Below are 21,584 nucleotides of genomic sequence, written 5' to 3' on the forward strand. Positions count from 1 at the left end.
TAAAATTTTGAGGGGTACAGGAGCATCCCAATTTCTACTGTTAGAGAGTGTTATACAATATATACAGTCTACAGAGACTGGAGAGGTAATGATTATATAGGGAATCACTGGGGATTTCCAGACTGTACCCTTGAGGGAAGTAATCCTAGACTGTGAAGGCAAAAGTTTAGTAGGTGTTAGTCCTAAATTACCAGTTGCTGGCGTTGATCTAATTGTGGGGAATGATCTTGCTGGTAATCGAGTTAAAAGAGATGATGTTACGGCCCTCTCGGGTCGCAACTGGGTTCGTACTCTGATGTCGTTAGAGGAAGGGTATCCGGCCCCAGGCCAGTAGTGGCTTTCAAGGGATGAGATCTGTGACGCAAGTAAAATAAAAGGGGAAGGGAAAGAAAGGCAAAAACTTAAGATTATAATTACCTTCACCAATAAGTAATATATAAAAGTTACACAAGGGGAGGGGTATTAACACTACACAGGGGAAGTATATACATGGCCGTCTTCTCCTGAAGACGCTGGATCCTCTCGGTGCCAAATCCTCGGTGCTCTCGTGGTCTCTTGATGAATCCTTCGATCAAGCTGAGTCTACCCCTGACACAGGCCAGCCAAAACACAGTTCCACTGGGGGCACCGCCGTGGAGGCCGTCAACCACAAGTGCAGCAGAACAGCTGGCAGGTTCCGGATCAGCAACGCTGGTCAGGCCACTCCACGAGCGATACTAGGGTAGCGCCCTAGTCAGGAGCCTCGTGTGATACCACAGATCACTCTCCTGTCTACAATACCCCAGTGGTTAATCGTCTCCAGCAGTCGGTCCGGGGTACGACCATCCTTCAACTGCCACTTCACTGGCAGGGTAACACCACAGTGTTCCTCCGGGAGGCAACTCACAGCTGCTGCAGCAAAGCACTTGGTGTGGGGACGGCTGCCTTGGGTAGACTGACCCAACTTCCATCACAGCAGTCCCAGGTCGACTCTGTAAGCAGACACGTCATCAATAACAGGGACACACTAAAGCACCTCACTTACAGGCTCAGACACAAACGCCCGACGTATCCACTCCATAGATGGCGCTGTTGTCTGAGCACCACCTCACCAGAGGTCAGCAGCGGCTGTGTTGTGAGCTGAACCGGACTGGAAACTGGCCCTTGTGGCCAGTACACTTCGTCCTCACCAGGTGTCTTCGTCCATTTGGAGGGGGTTTCGGGAGCTGACCCACAGATGGCGCGGTCGTCACTGCTCCGTGCTCGGACGCTGGATCCGGGTCCGTAACAGATGACCACCCAATAATGCTAACTAAGCCAGAGGTGATTACGGCATGGACAGATCCTGAGGACAAGATAATGTACCCAGCATGTGCCATGACCCAGTCAAAATCAGAGTCTCAAATATCACAAACTCCCAATAATGTAAGTCAGGAGACAAAATTAGAGGTTAACAAATTAAATAGTGAAGTGGATCTTTGTGACACTTTTATGGCCCAGTTGGAAGAAGCAGATGGGAACAGGATGGGGAACACCTCCACCAAACCACCTAGGAAAAGGGATAGGGAAGAGTGTAGTCCAGTTACCACTTCTGGCTCTTCAGACTTGAGATTAAAATCAAATTTTATTTATCAGCAAAGAACTGATCCTACGTTGACTGACTTGCATAATATGGTAGTAACTGAACTAGAAGCAGAATCGGAGGCTATGACTTATTACTACACTAAAGAGGTGTTGATGCGGAAGTGGAGACCTAGGAGCTCACCTGTGTCACACACTTGGGAGGTAGTTAATCAAGTGGTCCTACCGAGGGGTTATAGAGAAAAAGTGCTAAGTGTAGCCCATGATTCACCAATAGGCGGTCATCAGGGTATTGCAAAAACATATAATAAAATAAGCAAGTATTTTACCTGGCCTGGATTAAAGAAAGATGTCATCCAGTATTGTAATGAATGTCCAGTATGTATAAAAACTGGCAAACCAAACCAGGTAATACCAAAAGCTCCTTTACAGCCAATTGTGGTAGCCGAGGAACCCTTTACCCATATTATTGTTGATGTAGTAGGCCCATTGCCTAGAACCAAGAGTGGTAATATGTATATCATCACCATGATGTGTCAGACTACACACTTTCCTGAGCCATTCCCTGTGAGAAATGCTACAACGAAAGTGGTAGTTAGGCACATAATGAAATTTTGTACTATTTTTGGCTTACCAAAAGTAATACAGACAGATAATGGGGTCAATTTCACTTCCAAAGATTTTCAGCAGTTTTGTGAGGAGTTTGACATCCTCCATAAGACATCCACTACTTACCATCCGGAGAGCCAAGGTGCTTTGGAAAGGATGCACCAAACCCTTAAACAAATGCTGAGAACCAGTTGCATGGAAACTGGCAGAGACTGGGATGATGGTCTTCCACTGATGCTCATGGCACTGAGGGATACTTATCAGGAGTCCCTGGGGTGTTCATCCAACTCATTAGTATTTGGCCATCATGTGAGAAGTTCACTAACCATCTTAAGAGATAAGTTGGTCGGAAGTCCCAAAGGTGTTGTGCAGGTAAATTATGTCGATAAATTACAAGACAAGTTAAACAAAAATTTATGAAGAAGGGAACTTAAGTCTTAATTCATCTTAAAGAAGCTCAAGGCAAAATGAAGGAAGAATATGATAAAAAGACAAAGAGACGACATTTTGAGGGAGGTAATAAAGTGGTGGTACTAATGGCCTGACAGGGACCACCATTGTTGCAAAGGTTCCAAGGTCCCTATACAGTGATAAAGACACTCAGTCCCACCAATTATGTAATCCAGACACCTGATCTCAAGAGATGGGAAATAGTAGTACACGTAATAGAATGAAACTAATACAGAAGGGAACTACCAATACCAACCAGGTGCTTAGTGTAGTCCATGTAGATGAGAATAAATGGGGAATGTGATTTTGATAATGTACCTAATGCTCATGTAGCATATTTTTAGCAATGGGGAGTGTTTGGCTAATGTCCAGAAAATGGTGGAACATTTGTCATCAGAACAGAAGCAGGATTTGGAGCAGTTGCTGACTTCTCATGCAGACATCTTTGGCGATATTCCCACCCAGACTACAGTTATTCATTATTCACCATGACATCGAGGTGACAGACAACCAACCACTCAAGTCACACCCATATAGAGTCAACCCTGCCAAGTTGAATCTCATCCGGAAAGAAGTTGACTACATGCTTTAACATGGATTGGTGAGACCTAGCAGCAGCAGTTGGAGCAGTCCTTGTATTTTGGTTCCAAAGAAGGATGGAACTCACAGGTTGGTCATTGACTACCGTAAGCTAAATGTACAGTTATCATGTAATAACTGTACATGATAATTTTCCAATATCTAGATTAGATAATTGCATAGACAGTGTTGGTAAAGCCAAATTTGTAACCAAAGTAGATTTGTGAAAAGGGTACTGGCAAATTCTTTTAACACCAAGAGCAGGGAGATGAGTGCATTTATAACTGCAGATGGGTTGTATGAATTCACTGTAATGCCTTTTGGGCTGAAAGATGCCCCAGCAACTTTCCAGCATCTAATGAACTTAATTCTAAAAGACATACCACAATGTAGAGCTTACGTGGATGATATTGTAATTTATCGCAATAGTTGGGAGGACCATATAAATATCCGCTTAGCCACCGGCTCCCACTAACTCTCCTAACTCCTTGATTTCCCTTTAGGCTCAAGTAAAATCATCTATTCCCCTAGAAAACATTTAAAGGTCCACCACCACCAAATTCTTGACAAGTCTCTTGACACAAACCTATGACACAGCCTTCGGATGTTTAAAGCTATGACATCTGTTCTCAATCATATCCAGTTTTAAAGCTATGAATAATGTTTGCATCCACAATGTTCTCCTTTAGTTCATTTTGTATCCCCCACCACTCTCTCGCTAAACGAAAACTTTCTGACATTAATATATTCTTACATAATATTTTTTATTATGTATAAATACAAGAGGTCTTATATTCTTGTAACGCAACTAGAACCCATAGCGTTTCGGGCAGGTCCAAAATCCTAATTTCCCCTGGAATATGACCCGCCAAATCGTTTGACAGCAAGGCACACAATCACTGTTGGGTGTACAAAGGCGTACAATTAAGGATTGGCGTCCAATCAATCCTCCCCGACCAGGATACGAACCCAGGTAAAAGCGCTCGCAAAGCGCCGGTCGAGTGATTTCCACTGCGCCACGGGGACCGCTTTGACTGAACTTATGACTAATATTGGTTTCCAACTTCCACCAATGTCTGCTTGTTCTGTTGGTATTCCGTATGAACATTTCGTCTATTTCCACTCTGTCAATCCCCTTAAGTATTTTGTATGCTACTATTATATCTCCCCACTCCTTTTTTCTAACATCGTGAGGTTCAGTCGCTCTTCATATCCCATCCCATGTAACTCCGGGACGAGTCTCGTCGCAAATTTCTGAACCTTTTCCAGTTTCCTTATATTTTTGTTTAGGTGGGGCCTCCATGATGGTGCGGCATACTCTAAGACTAGTCTCAGTGAGGCAGTGTAAAGCACTCGGATTGCCTTCTTATTTAGGTTTCTGAATGATGTTCTAACTTTTGCTAGCATTGAGTACGCTGCTGTCGTTAAACAATGTATATGTGCCTCAGGAGATAGATTAGGTGTTACGTCCACGCCCAGGTCTCTTTCTCTAATCGTCACAGGTAAGTAGTTTTCCTTCACTGTGTACTGACCCTTTGGTCTCCTATCACCTAGTCCTATTTCCATAACTTTATACTTGCTCGTGTTGAACTCCAGTAGCCATTTCTCTGATCATCTCTTCAGCTTGTTCAAGTCCTCTTGAAGGATCCTTCAATCCTCATCTGACACAACTCGTCTCATTAACTTCGCATCATGTGTTGGTGAATATGTGTTGTTGGAGGTGCTCGTTTCTCTCGGCGTCACCAGACTGTGTGTGACGTGACCAGACAGTGTGTGACGTGAACAGACAGTGTGTGTGACGTGACCAGACTGTGTGTGACGTGACCAGACAGTGTGTGACGTGAACAGACAGTGTGTGTGACGTGACCAGACAGTGTGTGACGTGACCAGACAGTGTGTGACGTGACCAGACTGTGTGTGACGTGACCAGACAGTGTGTGACGTGACCAGACAGTGTGTGACGTGACCAGACAGTGTGTAACGTAACCAGTGTGTGACGTGACCAGACAGTGTGTGACGTGACCAGACAGTGTGTGACGTGACCAGACTGTGTGTGACGTGACCAGACAGTGTGTGACGTGACCAGACTGTGTATGACGTGACCAGACAGTGTGTGACGTGACCAGACAGTGTGTGACGTGACCAGACAGTGTGTGACGTGACCAGACTGTGTGTGACGTGACCAGACAGTGTGTGACGTGACCAGACAGTGTGTGACGTGACCAGACAGTGTGTGACGTGACCAGACAGTGTGTGACGTGATCAGACAGTGTGTGACGTGACCAGACAGTGTGTGACGTGACCAGACTGTGTGACGTGACCAGACAGTGTGTGACGTGACCAGACAGTGTGTGACGTGACCAGACAGTGTGTGACGTGACCAGACAGTGTGTGACGTGACCAGACAGTGTGTGACGTGACCAGACAGTGTGTGACGTGACCAGACAGTGTGTGACGTGACCAGACTGTGTGTGACGTGACCAGACTGTGTGTGACGTGACCAGACCAGAAGCGTGTACCCAACACTGGAGTCCGTGAGAGCAGGAGTCATGGGAGTAAGATGAAAGAAGATGCAGCTTCCCGGCTCGAGAATCATGAACCAATCTCAGACGTGATGTCACGTGAATTCAACAAGCGCATTGTTTACCTCTGAGCCGCGTCCATGCCATTGAACTGGTCGTTATGATGATTTCGGGGCTTAGCGTCCCCGCGGACCGGTCTTCGACCAGGCCTCCTTTTTGTTACACATACCCTCCAGAAACATGATGGCTGGTGCAGTAATGATGCGTGTTCCATCGTGTTGTGGTAGTTGGCAGAGTATAATGTGGTGGTAGTTGGGTGTTGATACATGGCCCATGTGTATGCTTGATGCCTCGCCCATTTCCAGTCTTGTGTTGTCACTGTATTTCTCGATTATTTTGGTGTTTGTGAGGATATATCTGGTGATGATCTGGTTATGTATAGACTATATGTTCCTTAATATGGCCTTGCTGCTTGTGCACTGATAACCGTCTTGAAAGGGATGTTGTTGTCTTGCCTATATATTGAGTTCGTTGTGGCTGACAGTCTCCAAGTGGGCGTGTGAAGGCATAAAAGACATTCGTCTCTCTCAAGTGATTTTGCTTGATGTTAGGAGAGTTGTTGATGAGCAACTCGGCAGTCTTCTTGCTCTTATAGTACAATGTTAACACATTTCTTTGCGCCAAGCCAAATAAAACTGTGAAAATGAGCTTTGGAAAGATAATTTTTCAGCTTCCTTCTCACGCGAAGAAAAAGGTAAGAAAAATAGGGAATATTCACTCTAAAATTATTGATCTCTTACTTTCGGTCACATGGTATAATATATAATTGATGTATAATACACACACACACACATATGCACTCTTATATGCGTATGTTCACATACACAAATATATACACACCAACCTGTCCTCAGGAAGAAATTCCACTCACAGGAAAGGATTGAGAACGACTACATAAGTATGCCAATATCAACTCTCTGTCAATGGTTAGGTTAGTTTTGATTACGTTATTTCTGTGTACTAGTGACGATAATTTGAAATGTGGAATTCGAAAACTATTTCAGTGTACCCGAGAATTCCGTTTACAGAAAACAAAATTCTTCGAAGAAAACTATTTCAGCATAGGTTTTTTGTGTTTTACACCAACGATTTAAAATATAATAAAGATATAACTTGAGAATAATCTGTTTAGAACAAAGGTTCACTTGCCAGTTTACATGTAGACTATTACTGGAATTGTAATATGGTTTCAAACTATCACAAATATCTAGGTAAGTATCCAGGTGGTTTGAGCGAGCGAGGAATTGTCTCAATGGTAATGGATTTCCTCTGAGGACGGGCTCATACACACACATACACTCATACATACATATATACACATACACACAGAGATGTGTACCCATCTTGTTGGTGTAGACTGGGAATATACTTCAGTCCAGGACAATACTCAGAGCTAAAGTATACTTGGTGGCTGGTCAGTAAGCTTTTGTGGCCTTAATTACCCTACAGAGGTTGTTAGGTCCACCCAGTGTAGTGAAGATACTGATTTAGAACCCTTAAGAGATATTCCATGTATCTTAAAGCCATATACCTTAGTTCTATCAGTGAGAGACTAACCCACAGGTGTACTCTAAGATTGAGAGGCCAATATGGTAATGCTCACCCTGGACCAGGATGCGCAGACAACACACAAGGAATACAATCATCTTAAGAGTCCCTTGAGGACTTCTCAGTCGAATTGGATACTTCTGAAGTAAATGTTTTCTACAATTAAACTTATTGACAAATCCAACAAAGTGGTTTGCAAAATCAAATTTATTTAAATTTTAAATTTATTTAAAATCTTAAAATTTTTTCTCAACTGATTACAACAATTACATTGTATCTCAATCCTCTTCACTACACAAATAATTTTACACAATTAACCACAACGTAAAAACTGCAACGTTCATGTGACATTAACAGTAGAGAAATATTGACTCTTCCAGGATAGCCAATTGGATGTGTTATTGATGATCTTGGTTAGACCAAACCACTACATATTTAACGTGTGTTAATCAGGGAGAAGTGCCTAGACTCTCTACCAGGATGTTAGTGGTAGGAAACACTTCCTACCTTTGTGTGCTTCTTACATTAGACAATTTAATACATTTAAAGTAATTCTACAATGGGTCTTAAATATTGAGTTATTTTATTATTTTATATTCCTCCCAAACTGAATATATATATATATATATATATATATATATATATATATATATATATATATATATATATATATATATATATATATATATATATGCAGAATAACCACATATGAAAAGTAGAAAATGCTTAACGCGTTTTCGGCTAATTCGCCTTCATCAGACCAAAGTAGAATCAAAGTAGCATTCTACTTTGCTCTGATGAAGGCGAATTAGCCGAAAACGCGTTAAGCATTTTCTATTTTTCATATGTGGTTATTCTGCATACTTGGATCAGTGTTTTTGTGATCATTGTTGCATATATATATATATATATATATATATATATATATATATATATATATATATATATATATATATATATATATATATATATATATATATATATATATATATATATATATATATATATATATATATATATATAGTTTCAATAAACCCGTTAGTTTAGTCTCACTACTGTCATCACCACCTCTAGTGTCATCACCACCACTGCTGTCATCACCACCACTGCTGTCATCACCACCACTGCTGTCATCACCACCACTGCTGTCATCACCACCACTGCTGTCATCACCACCACTACTGTCATCACCACCACTGCTGTCATCACCACCACTGCTGTCATCACCACCACTGCTGTCATCACCACCACTGCTGTCATCACCACCACTACTGTCATCACCACCACTGCTGTCATCACCACCACTGCTGTCATCACCACCACTGCTGTCATCACCACCACTGCTGTCATCACCACCACTGCTGTCATCACCACCACTACTGTCATCACCACCACTGCTGTCATCACCACCGCTGCTGTCATCACCACCACTGCTGTCATCACCACCACTGCTGTCATCACCACCACTGCTGTCATCACCACCACTGCTGTCATCACCACCACTGCTATCATCACCACCACTACTGTCATCACTACTGTCATCACCACCACTGCTGTCATCACCACCACTACTGTCATCACTACTGTCATCACCACCACTGCTGTCATCACCACCTCTAGTGTCATCACCACCACTGCTGTCATCACCACCACTGCTGTCATCACCACCACTGCTGTCATCACCACTGCTGTCATCACCACCACTACTGTCATCACCACCACTGCTGTCATCACCACCACTGCTGTCATCACCACCACTGCTGTCATCACCACCACTGCTGTCATCACCACCACTACTGTCATCACCACCACTACTGTCATCACCACCACCACTGCTGTCATCACCACCACTGCTGTCATCACCACCACTGCTGTCATCACCACCACTGCTGTCATCACCACCACTGCTGTCATCACCACCACTACTGTCATCACCACCACTGCTGTCATCACCACCACTACTGTCATCACCACCACTGCTGTCATCACCACCTCTAGTGTCATCACCACCACTGCTGTCATCACCACCACTACTGTCATCACTACTGTCATCACTACTGTCATCACCACCACTGCTGTCATCACCACCTCTAGTGTCATCACCACCACTGCTGTCATCACCACCACTGCTGTCATCACCACCACTGCTGTCATCACCACCACTGCTGTCATCACCACCACTGCTGTCATCACCACCACTGCTGTCATCACCACCACTGCTGTCATCACCACCACTGCTGTCATCACCACCACTACTGTCATCACTACTGTCATCACCACCACTGCTGTCATCACCACCACTACTGTCATCACCACCACTGCTGTCATCACCACCACTACTGTCATCACTACTGTCATCACCACCACTGCTGTCATCACCACCAGTACTGTCATCACTACTGTCATCACCACCACTGCTGTCATCACCACCACTACTGTCATCACCACCACTACTGTCATCATTACTGTCATCACCACCACTGCTGTCATCACCACCACTGCTGTCATCACCACTACTGCTGTCATCACCACCACTACTGTCATCACCACCACTACTGTCATCACTACTGTTATCACCACCACTGCTGTCATCACCACCACTGCTGTCATCACCACCACTGCTGTCATCACTACCACTACTGTCATTACTACTGTCATCACCACCACTACTGTCATCACTACTGTCATCACCACCACTGCTGTCATCACCACCACTGCTGTCATCACCACCACTACTGTCATCACCACCACTGCTGTCATCACCACCACTACTGTCATCACCACCACTGCTGTCATCACCACCACTGCTGTCATCACCACCACTGCTGTCATCACCACCACTCCTGTCATCACTACTGTCATCACCACCACTACTGTCATCACTACCACTACTGTCAGCAGCACCACTGCTGTCATCACCACCACTACTGTCATCACTACCACTACTGTCAGCACCACCACTGCTGTCATCACCACCACTACTGTCATCACCACCACTACTGTCATCACTACTGTCATCACCACCACTGCTGTCATCACCACCACTACTGTCATCACCACCACTGCTGTCATCACCACCACTACTGTCATCACCACCACTGCTGTCATCACCACCACTGCTGTCATCACCACCACTACTGTCATCACCACCACTACTGTCATCACCACCACTGCTGTCATCACCACCACTGCTGTCATCACCACCACTGCTGTCATCACCACCACTACTGTCATCACCACCACTACTGTCATCACCACCACTGCTGTCATCACCACCACTGTTGTCATCACCACCACTGCTGTCATCACCACCACTACTGTCATCACCACCACTACTGTCATCACCACCACTGCTGTCATCACCACCACTGCTGTCATCAACACCACTGCTGTCATCACCACCACTACTGTCATCACCACCACTACTGTCATCACTACTGTCATCACCACCACTGCTGTCATCACCACCACTGCTGTCATCACCACCACTACTGTCATCACCACCACTGCTGTCATCACCACCACTACTGTCATCACCACCACTGCTGTCATCACCACCACTGCTGTCATCACCACCACTACTGTCATCACCACCACTGCTGTCATCACCACCACTGCTGTCATCACCACCACTACTGTCATCACCACCACTGCTGTCATCACCACCACTGCTGTCATCACCACTACTGCTGTCATCACTACTGTCATCACCACCACTGCTGTCATCACCACCACTGCTGTCATCACCACCACTACTGTCATCACCACCACTGCTGTCATCACCACCACTGCTCTCATTTGGGTACTAAGTTTTCCCCCCGAGTTCCATTGTTCGCTTACCACCCGCGCTAAATAGTTTGTCTTTATCGACACTGTTAATTCCTCTGAGAATTTAATAGGTGATGATGATGATGTGTTCCCTAACTCATCTGTCTTCCAGTGTCGTGAGGTTTAGTTTCAGCAATCTTTCCTCGTAGCTCATACCCCTCAGCTCGGGGACAATAGCCTGGTGGAATCTCTGAACCTTGTCTAACTTCGTTGTGTTTGACTGCAAGTTGGAGCCTCATATTCCGGTTTTGGTCTGACATACGAGGTATACAAGGTTCTGAATGATTCTTTACACAAGTTTACGAAAGCAGTTCTTATGTTCGCTGTCCTTGCATATGATGCTGATTTTATCCTTTTGATGTGGGCTTCAGGGGACATGTCTGGTATGATATAAACCCTGAGATCTTTTTATTTTCCTGATTCCTGAAGAATTTTATCTCTCAACTGGTTTCCTTGTGTTTGGCCTCCTGCTCTCTACACCTATCTTAATCACTTTGCACTTTCTCGAACTAAACTCTATAGTAGCTCTTTGTTGGACCAGTCCTTCAGTCTGCCCAGGTCTGGACACTGGAGTGGTTTTATTTCCGTGTGCAGATTTGGAAACAGATTGTAGTATTTTCCAAGTTAAAATTATTTTGTATCTCTCCTGCCTACGGTTTATGGAATATTGATTTTAAAATTTTATGTGGTCCAATAATTAATATTTATTTAGTTGATTTTAGGAAGGATCTTTGCACGCTCTCCAGGTCTGCAATTTCTCCCGCTTTGAATGGGGCTGTTAGTGTGCAACAATATTCCACCCTAGAGAGCACTAGTGTTCTAAAAGAATCAACGGTATGGCATCTCTTGTTTGAAAGGTTCTTGTTATCCATCATGTCATATTTCTTGCAGTTGTTACAGCTATTTTATTGTGTTCGTCAGGTCCTCCGATATGATTACTCCAAATTCTTTTACATTGCTAGCTTCTTTCAATAGGGTGGTTTAGCTGCGTTTAATGTGTGGTTTCTATTTTGTTATTTTGGTTTTTCCAATAGCGCAGCAGCTGGAACTTATCATCATTCAACATCGTGTTGTTTTCTGGTGCACATTGAAAGGCCTGATTAACATCAGACTGGAGGTTTGCTGTGTCTTATATTTTGCTGGTCTCGTGAAAACCTAGTTTCATCTGCAAAGGATGACACAGTACTATAGTTTGTATCCTTTGTGTCAGATATGAGGATAAGCGAAAGTACTGGAGCAAGCACAGTGCCCTGGGGGACTGAGCTTTTCATGGTGGGTAGTCAGTATTTACAATGTTGACTACTTCACTCTGGGTTCTGTTCGTTTGGAAGTTAAAGATCCATGTCCCTACTTTGCCAGAAATGTTTGCTCAATGTATGTGCAATATCACCATGGTCACATGTGTCGGAAGCTGCTGCCAGATCTGTATATATTACATCAGCGATGTGCTTGTCTTCCTTGTCATCTAAGGAGGTGTCATCCTGTTCCAGTAGTTGTGAGAGGCGGGAGCGCCCAGTTGTTGTGAACCCGGCTTGTTCAGGGTTATGTACACAGTGTCATTCTGAACAGTAAATGCTGACTGACTCTGACACCGAATTATTACATTGGTTTTGTGATGTTACTTCTTAACACTCTTTAAAAGATTTTTATGATGTGTGAAGTTTGAGCTATTGGTCTATATTTTTTGCATCTACTTTTCCTCCGCCACTGCCACCATCACTACCACCACCACTACCACCACCACCACCACTGCCACAACCTCCACCATCACCATCACTGCCATCACCACCACCACAGCCACTACTACTACTGCCATCACCACCACCATCACTGCCATCACCACCACTGCCATCACCACCACCTCTATCATCACTGCCACCACCACCGCCACCACCACCGCCACCACCATCACTGCCACCACCACCACCATCACTGCCACCACCACCACCACCACCATCAGTGCCACCACAACCTCTGCCACTAAAACCATAATTGATACCATCATATAAATAGTCACTACAGTGCACTAAATTATAACACGTGTGCGTGTGTGTGGAAATATTAGCTGTGTTCCACCCATACTCTACACATCATTACATAGGATATCCACAGGAGCTGGCCAGGGAGCAACGCGGATCATTATACAGGAGTGACTGTGGCAGCCCTCAGCGACATGGACAAGATTGTGGACAAGCTCCATCCTCATCTCAGGAACACACGACCTCTCTTCAACTTCGAAATCAAATTTTATATTATGTAGGAAACGCCACGACTAATACGGGATTTTTGTTAGTTTATTTTTAACTTTGAATTGTCTAATTTAAATGTAGAGATGGCACCCAATGAAGGATTTGTTTATGTAATAATTTAGGAGGATGATGAAGTAAGCCACGCCGTGGGCGTCTACAGGTGTGGAGATGGAACGTACCTGTACAGTGACTCTACACACCTGCAAGTTGAGGAGTGCTTCGTGAACTACCTCCACAAATTTCGTATCCCAATGTGTAGGGTGAAGGTGTTGGAGCAGCTTCTGTAGCGAGTGTACGGCACGTGTGCCTACCACGCCCTCACCTTCCTGGACCTGGCCACCGTCTGCGAGTACATCTGGTCCACGGACCACCTAGTCCCCGGTGACCAAATCCTTAATCCTTACCGGAAACACTTGGATCTCGGGTTCATTTGGTCTTTGGTCAAAATTTATAAGATGCCTCGCCCTGACGCCATTGTCCATGTGTACGTCAAACACATGCAAATATTCCCCACCTGGATATCTGAGCAGAGTCCACAGTCCACGGACTTGACCAGGTATCCGAACAACCAGTACCTTCCAGACCTGATTGCCGTGGACCATGTGAAGACCATGCTTGGTGAGTGTAGGAGCGAGCTAAACCTTGAGTGTCGCCCTCAGGACAGTGTGGTAGGAAACCTCCTACACTGGGCCCACCGTCAGTCATCACTGTCTGAGGGGAGAGAATTGTACAGTACAGGTAGTTCCTTGCTCCAGTAGTACACCTGGCTAGTACACCAACTACACTAGCCAAGCATCAACACCCAGGCCAGGTGTCTTTATAAGAAACACCTGGCCAGAAATGTTCTGCAAAACAAAATGCTCTACAGGAAGAACCACAAGAGGAAGATGAAGAACTTCACTCGCAACAACCTCAAGAACAAACACTTCAGACGCCGTAGAAACTGAGTTGTGTAAGTGAACTCTCCAAGTTGTGCAAAGGGTGTTTAGCTTTCGCTCCTTGATCCCGCTTCTTGACTGTCAATCAACTGGCGTACAGGGTCCTGAACCTATTAGGCACTATCATAACAATATTTGAAAGTATAGAGTCTGCCTCTACCACATCACTTTCTAGGACATTCCTTTTGTTAACAACTCTGACACTGAAAAAATCTTTCTAATGTCTCTGTGGCTCATGTGGGAACTAAGTTTCCACCTGTTTCCCCTTGTTCGTGTACCACTCGTGCTAAATAGTTTGTCTACCCCCTGTTAATTCCTTTAAGAATTGTGTAGGTTGTAATCATGTTTTCCCTACTTCTTCTGTCGTCTAGTGACGAGATTTAATTACGCGGTCTTTCCTCGTTGCTCAAGCCCTTCAGCTCGGGTACTATTCTGGTAGTGTACCTCTGAACTTCTCTAACATCGTCTTGAGCTTGTCTACATGTAAACTCTATGCTGGAACTGCATACTTCACGACTGATCTGACATGTCATATGCAAGGATCTGAATGATCCCTTACTCAAAGGCAGATACATAGTTTTGCCACCCAATAATATGTGGCTGATAGTTTCCTTTTGATGTAGATTTCTGGGGACAGGTCCGGCATGATGTCAACTCCCAAATCTTTCTCTCTTCCTGACTCCTCAAGGATGTCACCTCCCATTTGGTCCCTTGTGTTCGGCCTCCTGCTCCTTACACATATTTTCATTACTTTACACTTGCTTCACTTAAACTCTAGTAGCCATTTGTTGGACCATTCCTTAGTTTGTCCAGATCATCTTTGTCTCTTTCAGTCCTTGTTGGATATTTCCAACATCGAATACAGCATTGTTGTATTCTCATTACTTATTACTAATCATATTAATATTGTAGTAAGTAAAATTAACAACTCGTAGAATTCTCCTGTACTAATAATTCATCTGTGCATTAGGCTAGAATTCTCACGTCATCTGACGCTAGTATTGCGTCAGATTTCTTTACAGTAAAACACATTATATACAATTTGTGTGAGAATTAAATACGATTCTCCATAATTAAAGCATTCTGTATGACAACTGATTGCAGACGAATTGTTCTCTAACTAAAAGCCGAATAGAGCGTTAGAATTATACCGTCTACCTCGCGATAGTGTTAACGTCATCAATGAATGCTATGGGGAGACATTAATTCCTCTCCCTTGTATCTTTACTATTCTTAAATAGTTAAATAATAATATTCCGTTCCTCTAAATAATAAACCCGTCCAGTCTTTAGAGTTTCAAGCGCGAATGCGAGAAATATTAATGTTCATGCCAATAATTTGTGTAATGAACGTCGACTCGGCGTGGGGGGAGGGACGCGACGCCATGCTCAGTCGGTGACGGTGTCGGGAAGCGGACACGTGCAAAGCCAGAAGGAGGCAAAACCACGCTTACCGTACTCACAAAAGACACCATTGTCCAGCAAATAGGACACGTGTGTCTATCCACAGATGAAAGCCGCCACTGTGAGGCGTGAACGACCTTGCAGATAATATCTTCAACTAGTGCTGGTGTTAAATAAGGGACCCCTAGACTTGGTTCCTGACGACACGTGATCAGCCAGCTTGAAACGCATCAATCCAGGATAGGTTCACCGGAGCCTGGGATGCGAAATTACGGCAATCTTAATACTTACACAGTGCCCACAGCTAAGTACCTTTTATTTGATGCATCATTTACAGGTTTAACAATAGCGGGGTGATTGCGCGTTACGCGGCACGACAACACCTAATAACAGGTGATTAGAAATTTCTCTGTAGATATCAATAATCTTGAATATGTATTGAGCAGTTAAATCAATTGCTACTGGTAGTTATTTATTTTGCAGCTCGAGAGACGAATTCCTCATGCTGTCTTCTCCATGTTAACCGTGTCAGACGTCGGTGTACCAAACTTGGAGATTAAGAGGACTGCCAGGGTTATCTAAAGGAATCTATTACCAGCTAAGGCTTATTTCTTTTACTCATAACATTGCAATTTGATACATTAAGAATGTTTTCAACATAATGTGTGATTTACTGTAATTCATTATTATGCTCATATTCATGTTCTTCTTTGTATGAATAATATTATATTCAACATTAATTATAGGATTAGATTATTATTAATAGAATTAGTGAACGAACCACACTGATTCCTGGACGTACTGACCTCCAGTAATAACCCCCCAATGTAGGTGTTTGAGGTTTGGTTTTAATAATACAGCCCATTAATTATTCTTATGATCATACTTTCTAGTCATATCCATAGTCACTGGTTTCTTCTAGAATTTTATCTAATGATCTGAAATTCTCAGTTTCCCTCTTTACTTTAAAAGCGGGTGGTCCTTCGTAATTTAATTTACTACTTTAATTATTAATTAATCAGAATCAAACCCAAATATCCCACATTATGGTCCTTATCGAACCGGATAGGCATTAAATTTATAATTAAAATATTAACCATTAATAACTAATCCTTGTGTGATAGAAGCTAGACTAACTATTTAATTAATTGTGTCAACTAACAGTGTAACACATCAGTTAGTCTAGATCACACTAACATAGCTACCTTTACATAGCTTTAGTGGGTCATAGCCAATTACCCACAACATTTAGACCTACACTTCATACTGAAGTAGAATCCTTAGGTCACCAAGAGCAACAGCTCATAACCTTATATTAATCACTAACACCAATTAAGTGTTAACCATTTAGGCTATACCAATGTTTCAATATGGCTGTCAGCAGACTGTCCATTATAGCCTGAATCCATGTTATAATTACTGATTCACTCAAGTCAGTGGATCATTAACATTTAGGGATCCAGTATACTAATATAAATTACTGATCTCATACTAATTAATTATTACTAACCCTGATAATATTTTATTCCACAATTAGGAGTACATTTAGGAGTTAGGTAATATTTACGGCAGTAGAATACTTGCCAAACACAATTAATTCCTTTGTGTTCATTTAATTTCTTATACACATAATTACACGAGTGTATATAAACAATAAAATACAAAAAACCCAAAAACACAGCACAATTATTTGCACATTACTGCACCATAATATAATCTTTGCCAACCTTCAGTAGGTAGCAATTTAGGCTGTGATTGTGTTGAATCTGGCACAAGCACAGACTAAATATAGTTGTAGTTTCTCAAGTAGAAATTCTCACGACTAGGCTTGAGCTAGTTAGTGACACATATATTATTCTTTTGTGCTGACCCTAGCAAGGGTGGGATTAACCATTTATTGTGTAATTATTTTATTGCATATTTCTATGTATGTCTTTGAGTGTTACTGTAAGTCTGCTACCCATCCGAGGCTGATTTGGAAGAGCTAAGCTGAGGAACACCTGTAGTGAGACCAAGGTACCACTCAAATCTTAGTTGCTTATTATTAGGTAGGTAGCTAACCTCCAAATGAGGTAAATTACAACCAGCCTCAAGAAACATTAGGCTGTCAATACTTATACCTGCTCTACATCAAGGAGCAGAGACTATAGCTATACCACTAGCTACATAAGCCCTATCAGGCTGTCAATACTTATACCTGCTCTACATCAAGGAGCAGATTATAGCTATACCACTAGCTACATAAGCCCTAACAGGCTCAATTTACCGCAAGAATGAATCCTTTAGAAAGGAATGCAAGATTCTTGACAGCTCTTCAAGCTCCTTTAGGAAAACTGCTTGTGAAATGTCATTTCTGTGTCGAAACTGACCCAGGTGACGTCTACAGACTAGCAAGTTCCATAAGGATCGCCAGCCAAAAATATGACTATATCAAGACTGTAATCGAGACCCACAGGAATTTACTCCAAGCCGGTCATACTGTCTCAGACCACTTAAGTCTAACAGAATCTGATCTCGATAACTATGAACATTCTGTTCAAACCAGTTTAGACCGATATAAGGAGGTGCTTGCGAAGCAAGATATTCCCGAGTGGGTGGATCAGATCATTAATAGACCTGTATCCAAGCTAACACTCAGCTCAGATGAAATACTTGAGCTAAATCAAGACGAGGAGAATCCTCTAATCAATACTGATCACTATACAAGATCAACAACTGAAGATCAACTTTCATTTTCTAACCTCTCATCTAATACAGCTTCATGTGATGAGTTGTTTACAGAGTCTGATCAAATTTCAGACCACTCTTCTCAATGTTCCCTGGATTCTATAAGTTCAATACATAATGCTACTGAATTAACTAGCTTATCACCAGAACCCAGAGAAACAAGTGAAGCTGCAGATGAAACAAGTGAAGCTGCAATGATCAGTGAATCTGAACCAGAAAATGATAAAGCTAATACTGCAGCCGCAGCCGAAGCTGTAATCAAAGCTGAGGCTAAACAAGAAGCCTTAAGCAACACAAGTAATGGTCACAATTGCTCACAACAGCCTTCTAAAGTAAGTGCTGACAATGAGAAGACTATTATAAACCTTGTGCACCAATTATTAAATTTATCTTCACCAGAACAATCAGTTGACTCTTTACAAGCCTTTAGTTTTCAGCTTGAGTCACTGATAAATTCTTTCAGTAAAGAGGTGGATCACCCAACTACTGAGTGGATGACTAAAATTATCATCCAAAGAAAATTGTCTGGTGACACACTTAATAAATTATATGTATGCCAGAATGGTAATACCCTGTCAATGCAGGATATATTTACAGGTTTGCGTAATATGAGCAATCATACAGCAGACCAAGCAATTAATGCTAAATCTGAATGCACCAAAACTCTACCTACATCAGTTTCCTTGCCTGAAACTCCTAAAGTGACACTGTCACTAGGTAACCAAGGTGCTAATACTCAATGTAACAACAATCAGTTAAATACTGATTCATCAGTGGAGCCTAAGAGTCCCACAGGTGCTCCTAAGAGACCTAATAGTCCAAAGAGCACTGCTAATAATCCATGTAACCAGAATCAGTCAAATACTGATTCATCAGTGAGGCCTAAGAGTCCCACAGGTGCTCCTAAGAGACCTAATAGTCCAAAGAGCACTGCTAATAACTCCACAGGTGCTCCTAAGAGACCTAATAGTCCAAAGAGCACCCCCAAGAGCCTGTTAATGGTTCCCCAGAGTACACCAAGTACTCACAAGAGAATAAATAACAAGCAAATGCAAGCAGCAAAACCATCACAACCTGCTAATACTGTTTTACCTAAACCGGTAACACCTAAACGATCTGCAGGATGGGGAATGTGCTTGTTTTGCAATCAAAAACATTCTCTGTACAAATGTACTAATTATCCTAATAGAGACACAAGAGTCAGACGACTCAAACAGTTACACAAATGTACTAGGTGTCTCAAACCACATAATGTTAACAGCTGTGACACCCCACTGAACACCTGCAATAGGTGTAGAAGGGGCAAACATCATGCTGCACTGTGCAAATTAGTTAGGACTAATTATGTCAATCCTAGAATAGGACGTAGAGAATCTACACAAGTACAGTGCTGCAAGGTGCGAGATGTGTACAGCGTAACTTCACAAGCATCTCAAGTGGATGCTGCTTTGCCTACTGCCCAACTTCAAGTGAAGAACAGAGGAACCAAGATCACCATACGTGGACTATTTGATCAAGGTTCCCAGGGAACTTTCATTACTCAAAGGGCAGCAGAGGCACTTAATTTACAACCAATAGGACAGGTAAAACTAAACTTGTCAGGGTCCATGATAAATCGAGGAACCCATGAATACACAGTAGTTCAACCGCTTGTACGACTAGGTAGTCAAGCCAAGGCTGTCCAAGCCATTGTTGTAGATCAAATACCTTTAGACTTAAATATTAAAGGTCTGGGGTACACAGCCCACTTCCTGCAGGAACGTGAAATTAAATTGGCTGACAACAAATTAATGTCTGACCACCTTAATAATGTAGATGTACTAGTAGGAGCCGACTACTATTACCAGTTCATAACTGGACATGTTAAACGATTGGGAATGAATATGCTCCAATCTGCAGGAGGCTACTTACTTACTGGTAAAGTTCTGAATGTGAACAAGCCTAAGCCTGCCAATAATAAATTAGTCAGCAGAAAATCAATTCTCCAGCAGCAAGCTAAAAGGAGAAACACAGCTGAGTAATAAACTCAGATTGAATGTAGTGCAATTGATACTCGCTGAGATGTTTCATGGCTCTCAGTGAAAATCAATGGTCCGTACTCAAACAAGTACAAGTCACAGCGACCAAACTATTGAATTCACTGCAGAGCTAGAATTATTCTCGACAAGTAGTAATTGACCACACTCAGTCTTCCTAGTTAAATTGTAATGTTAGGCTAGAGAAACTAGTACTCCCTAGGAATTAATCATGTTAGGCTAGAGAATCTAGCACTCAATGCCACTGGCATTTCCTGAATTTAATTATAAATTCACTAGGACCACTGGTCCACTATACTTGCGCTTAAAGGTTTGCCAAGAAAACCTTCTTAATACCATGTTTTCTGCACTAAGAGTTAGTGATAAATACTTGCATTAATTGTTTGAGTTGTTTTTCTTTCGTTTCTGCTTATTTAGTGTAGGAGCGCAACACGAACAAACTTGCACACTTACTAATAGGTAAGTGAATTTTCAGAGAACTAATATGTTTAATGCATTACCGTTAAACATTAGCATTGTTAATTAACATGCTTCATGAGCTTAACATAGCTCACCTTAGAATTAACGTAATAATATGAGTGCTCGTTCACCATGCGCACGAGCTTAATATTGCTCGCCATGATAACTGAATGACAAAGCTCCACCTCGTTAATTCGAGTTCACTGAACTCACCCTGTTAACTGTTAACGAGCTCCATGTAGCTCACCCTGTCAGCACTGCTGACGAGATCACTGTATCTCACCCTGTCAACACTGTTGACGAGTTCACTGAACTCACCCTGTTAACTGTTAACGAGCTCAATGCAGCTCAACCTGTCAGCACTGCTGACGAGCTCAATGTAGCTCACCCTGTCAACACTGTTGACGAGTTCAATGCAACTCACCCTGTTAGCACTAGCTAACGAGCTCACTGCAGCCTCACCCTGTCAACACTGTTGACGAGTTCACTGCAACTCACCCTGTTAGCACTAGCTAACGAGCTCACTGTAGCTCACCCTGTCAACCCTGTTGACGAGTTCACTGCAACTCACCCTGTTAGCACTGCTAACGAGCTCACTGTAGCTCACCCTGTCAGC

General features: G+C 42.9%; 1 protein-coding gene across 1 annotated transcript in view; it reads right to left on the reverse strand.

Annotated features, from left to right (window-relative positions):
• Nucleotides 1-485: 485 nt before the first annotated feature.
• Nucleotides 486-21,584, reverse strand: part of LOC138361057 (metabotropic glutamate receptor 2-like) — a 220,701-nt gene continuing 199,602 nt past the window's right edge. Inside the window, exon 3 of the mRNA XM_069320534.1 lies at nucleotides 486-971. Coding sequence (XP_069176635.1) covers nucleotides 883-971 — 89 coding nt within the window. The 3' untranslated portion in view covers nucleotides 486-882. The remainder of the gene's footprint in view (nucleotides 972-21,584) is intronic.

Source organism: Procambarus clarkii, unplaced genomic scaffold (genome assembly GCF_040958095.1).
Source record: "Procambarus clarkii isolate CNS0578487 unplaced genomic scaffold, FALCON_Pclarkii_2.0 HiC_scaffold_157, whole genome shotgun sequence".
NCBI lineage: Eukaryota > Metazoa > Arthropoda > Malacostraca > Decapoda > Cambaridae > Procambarus > Procambarus clarkii.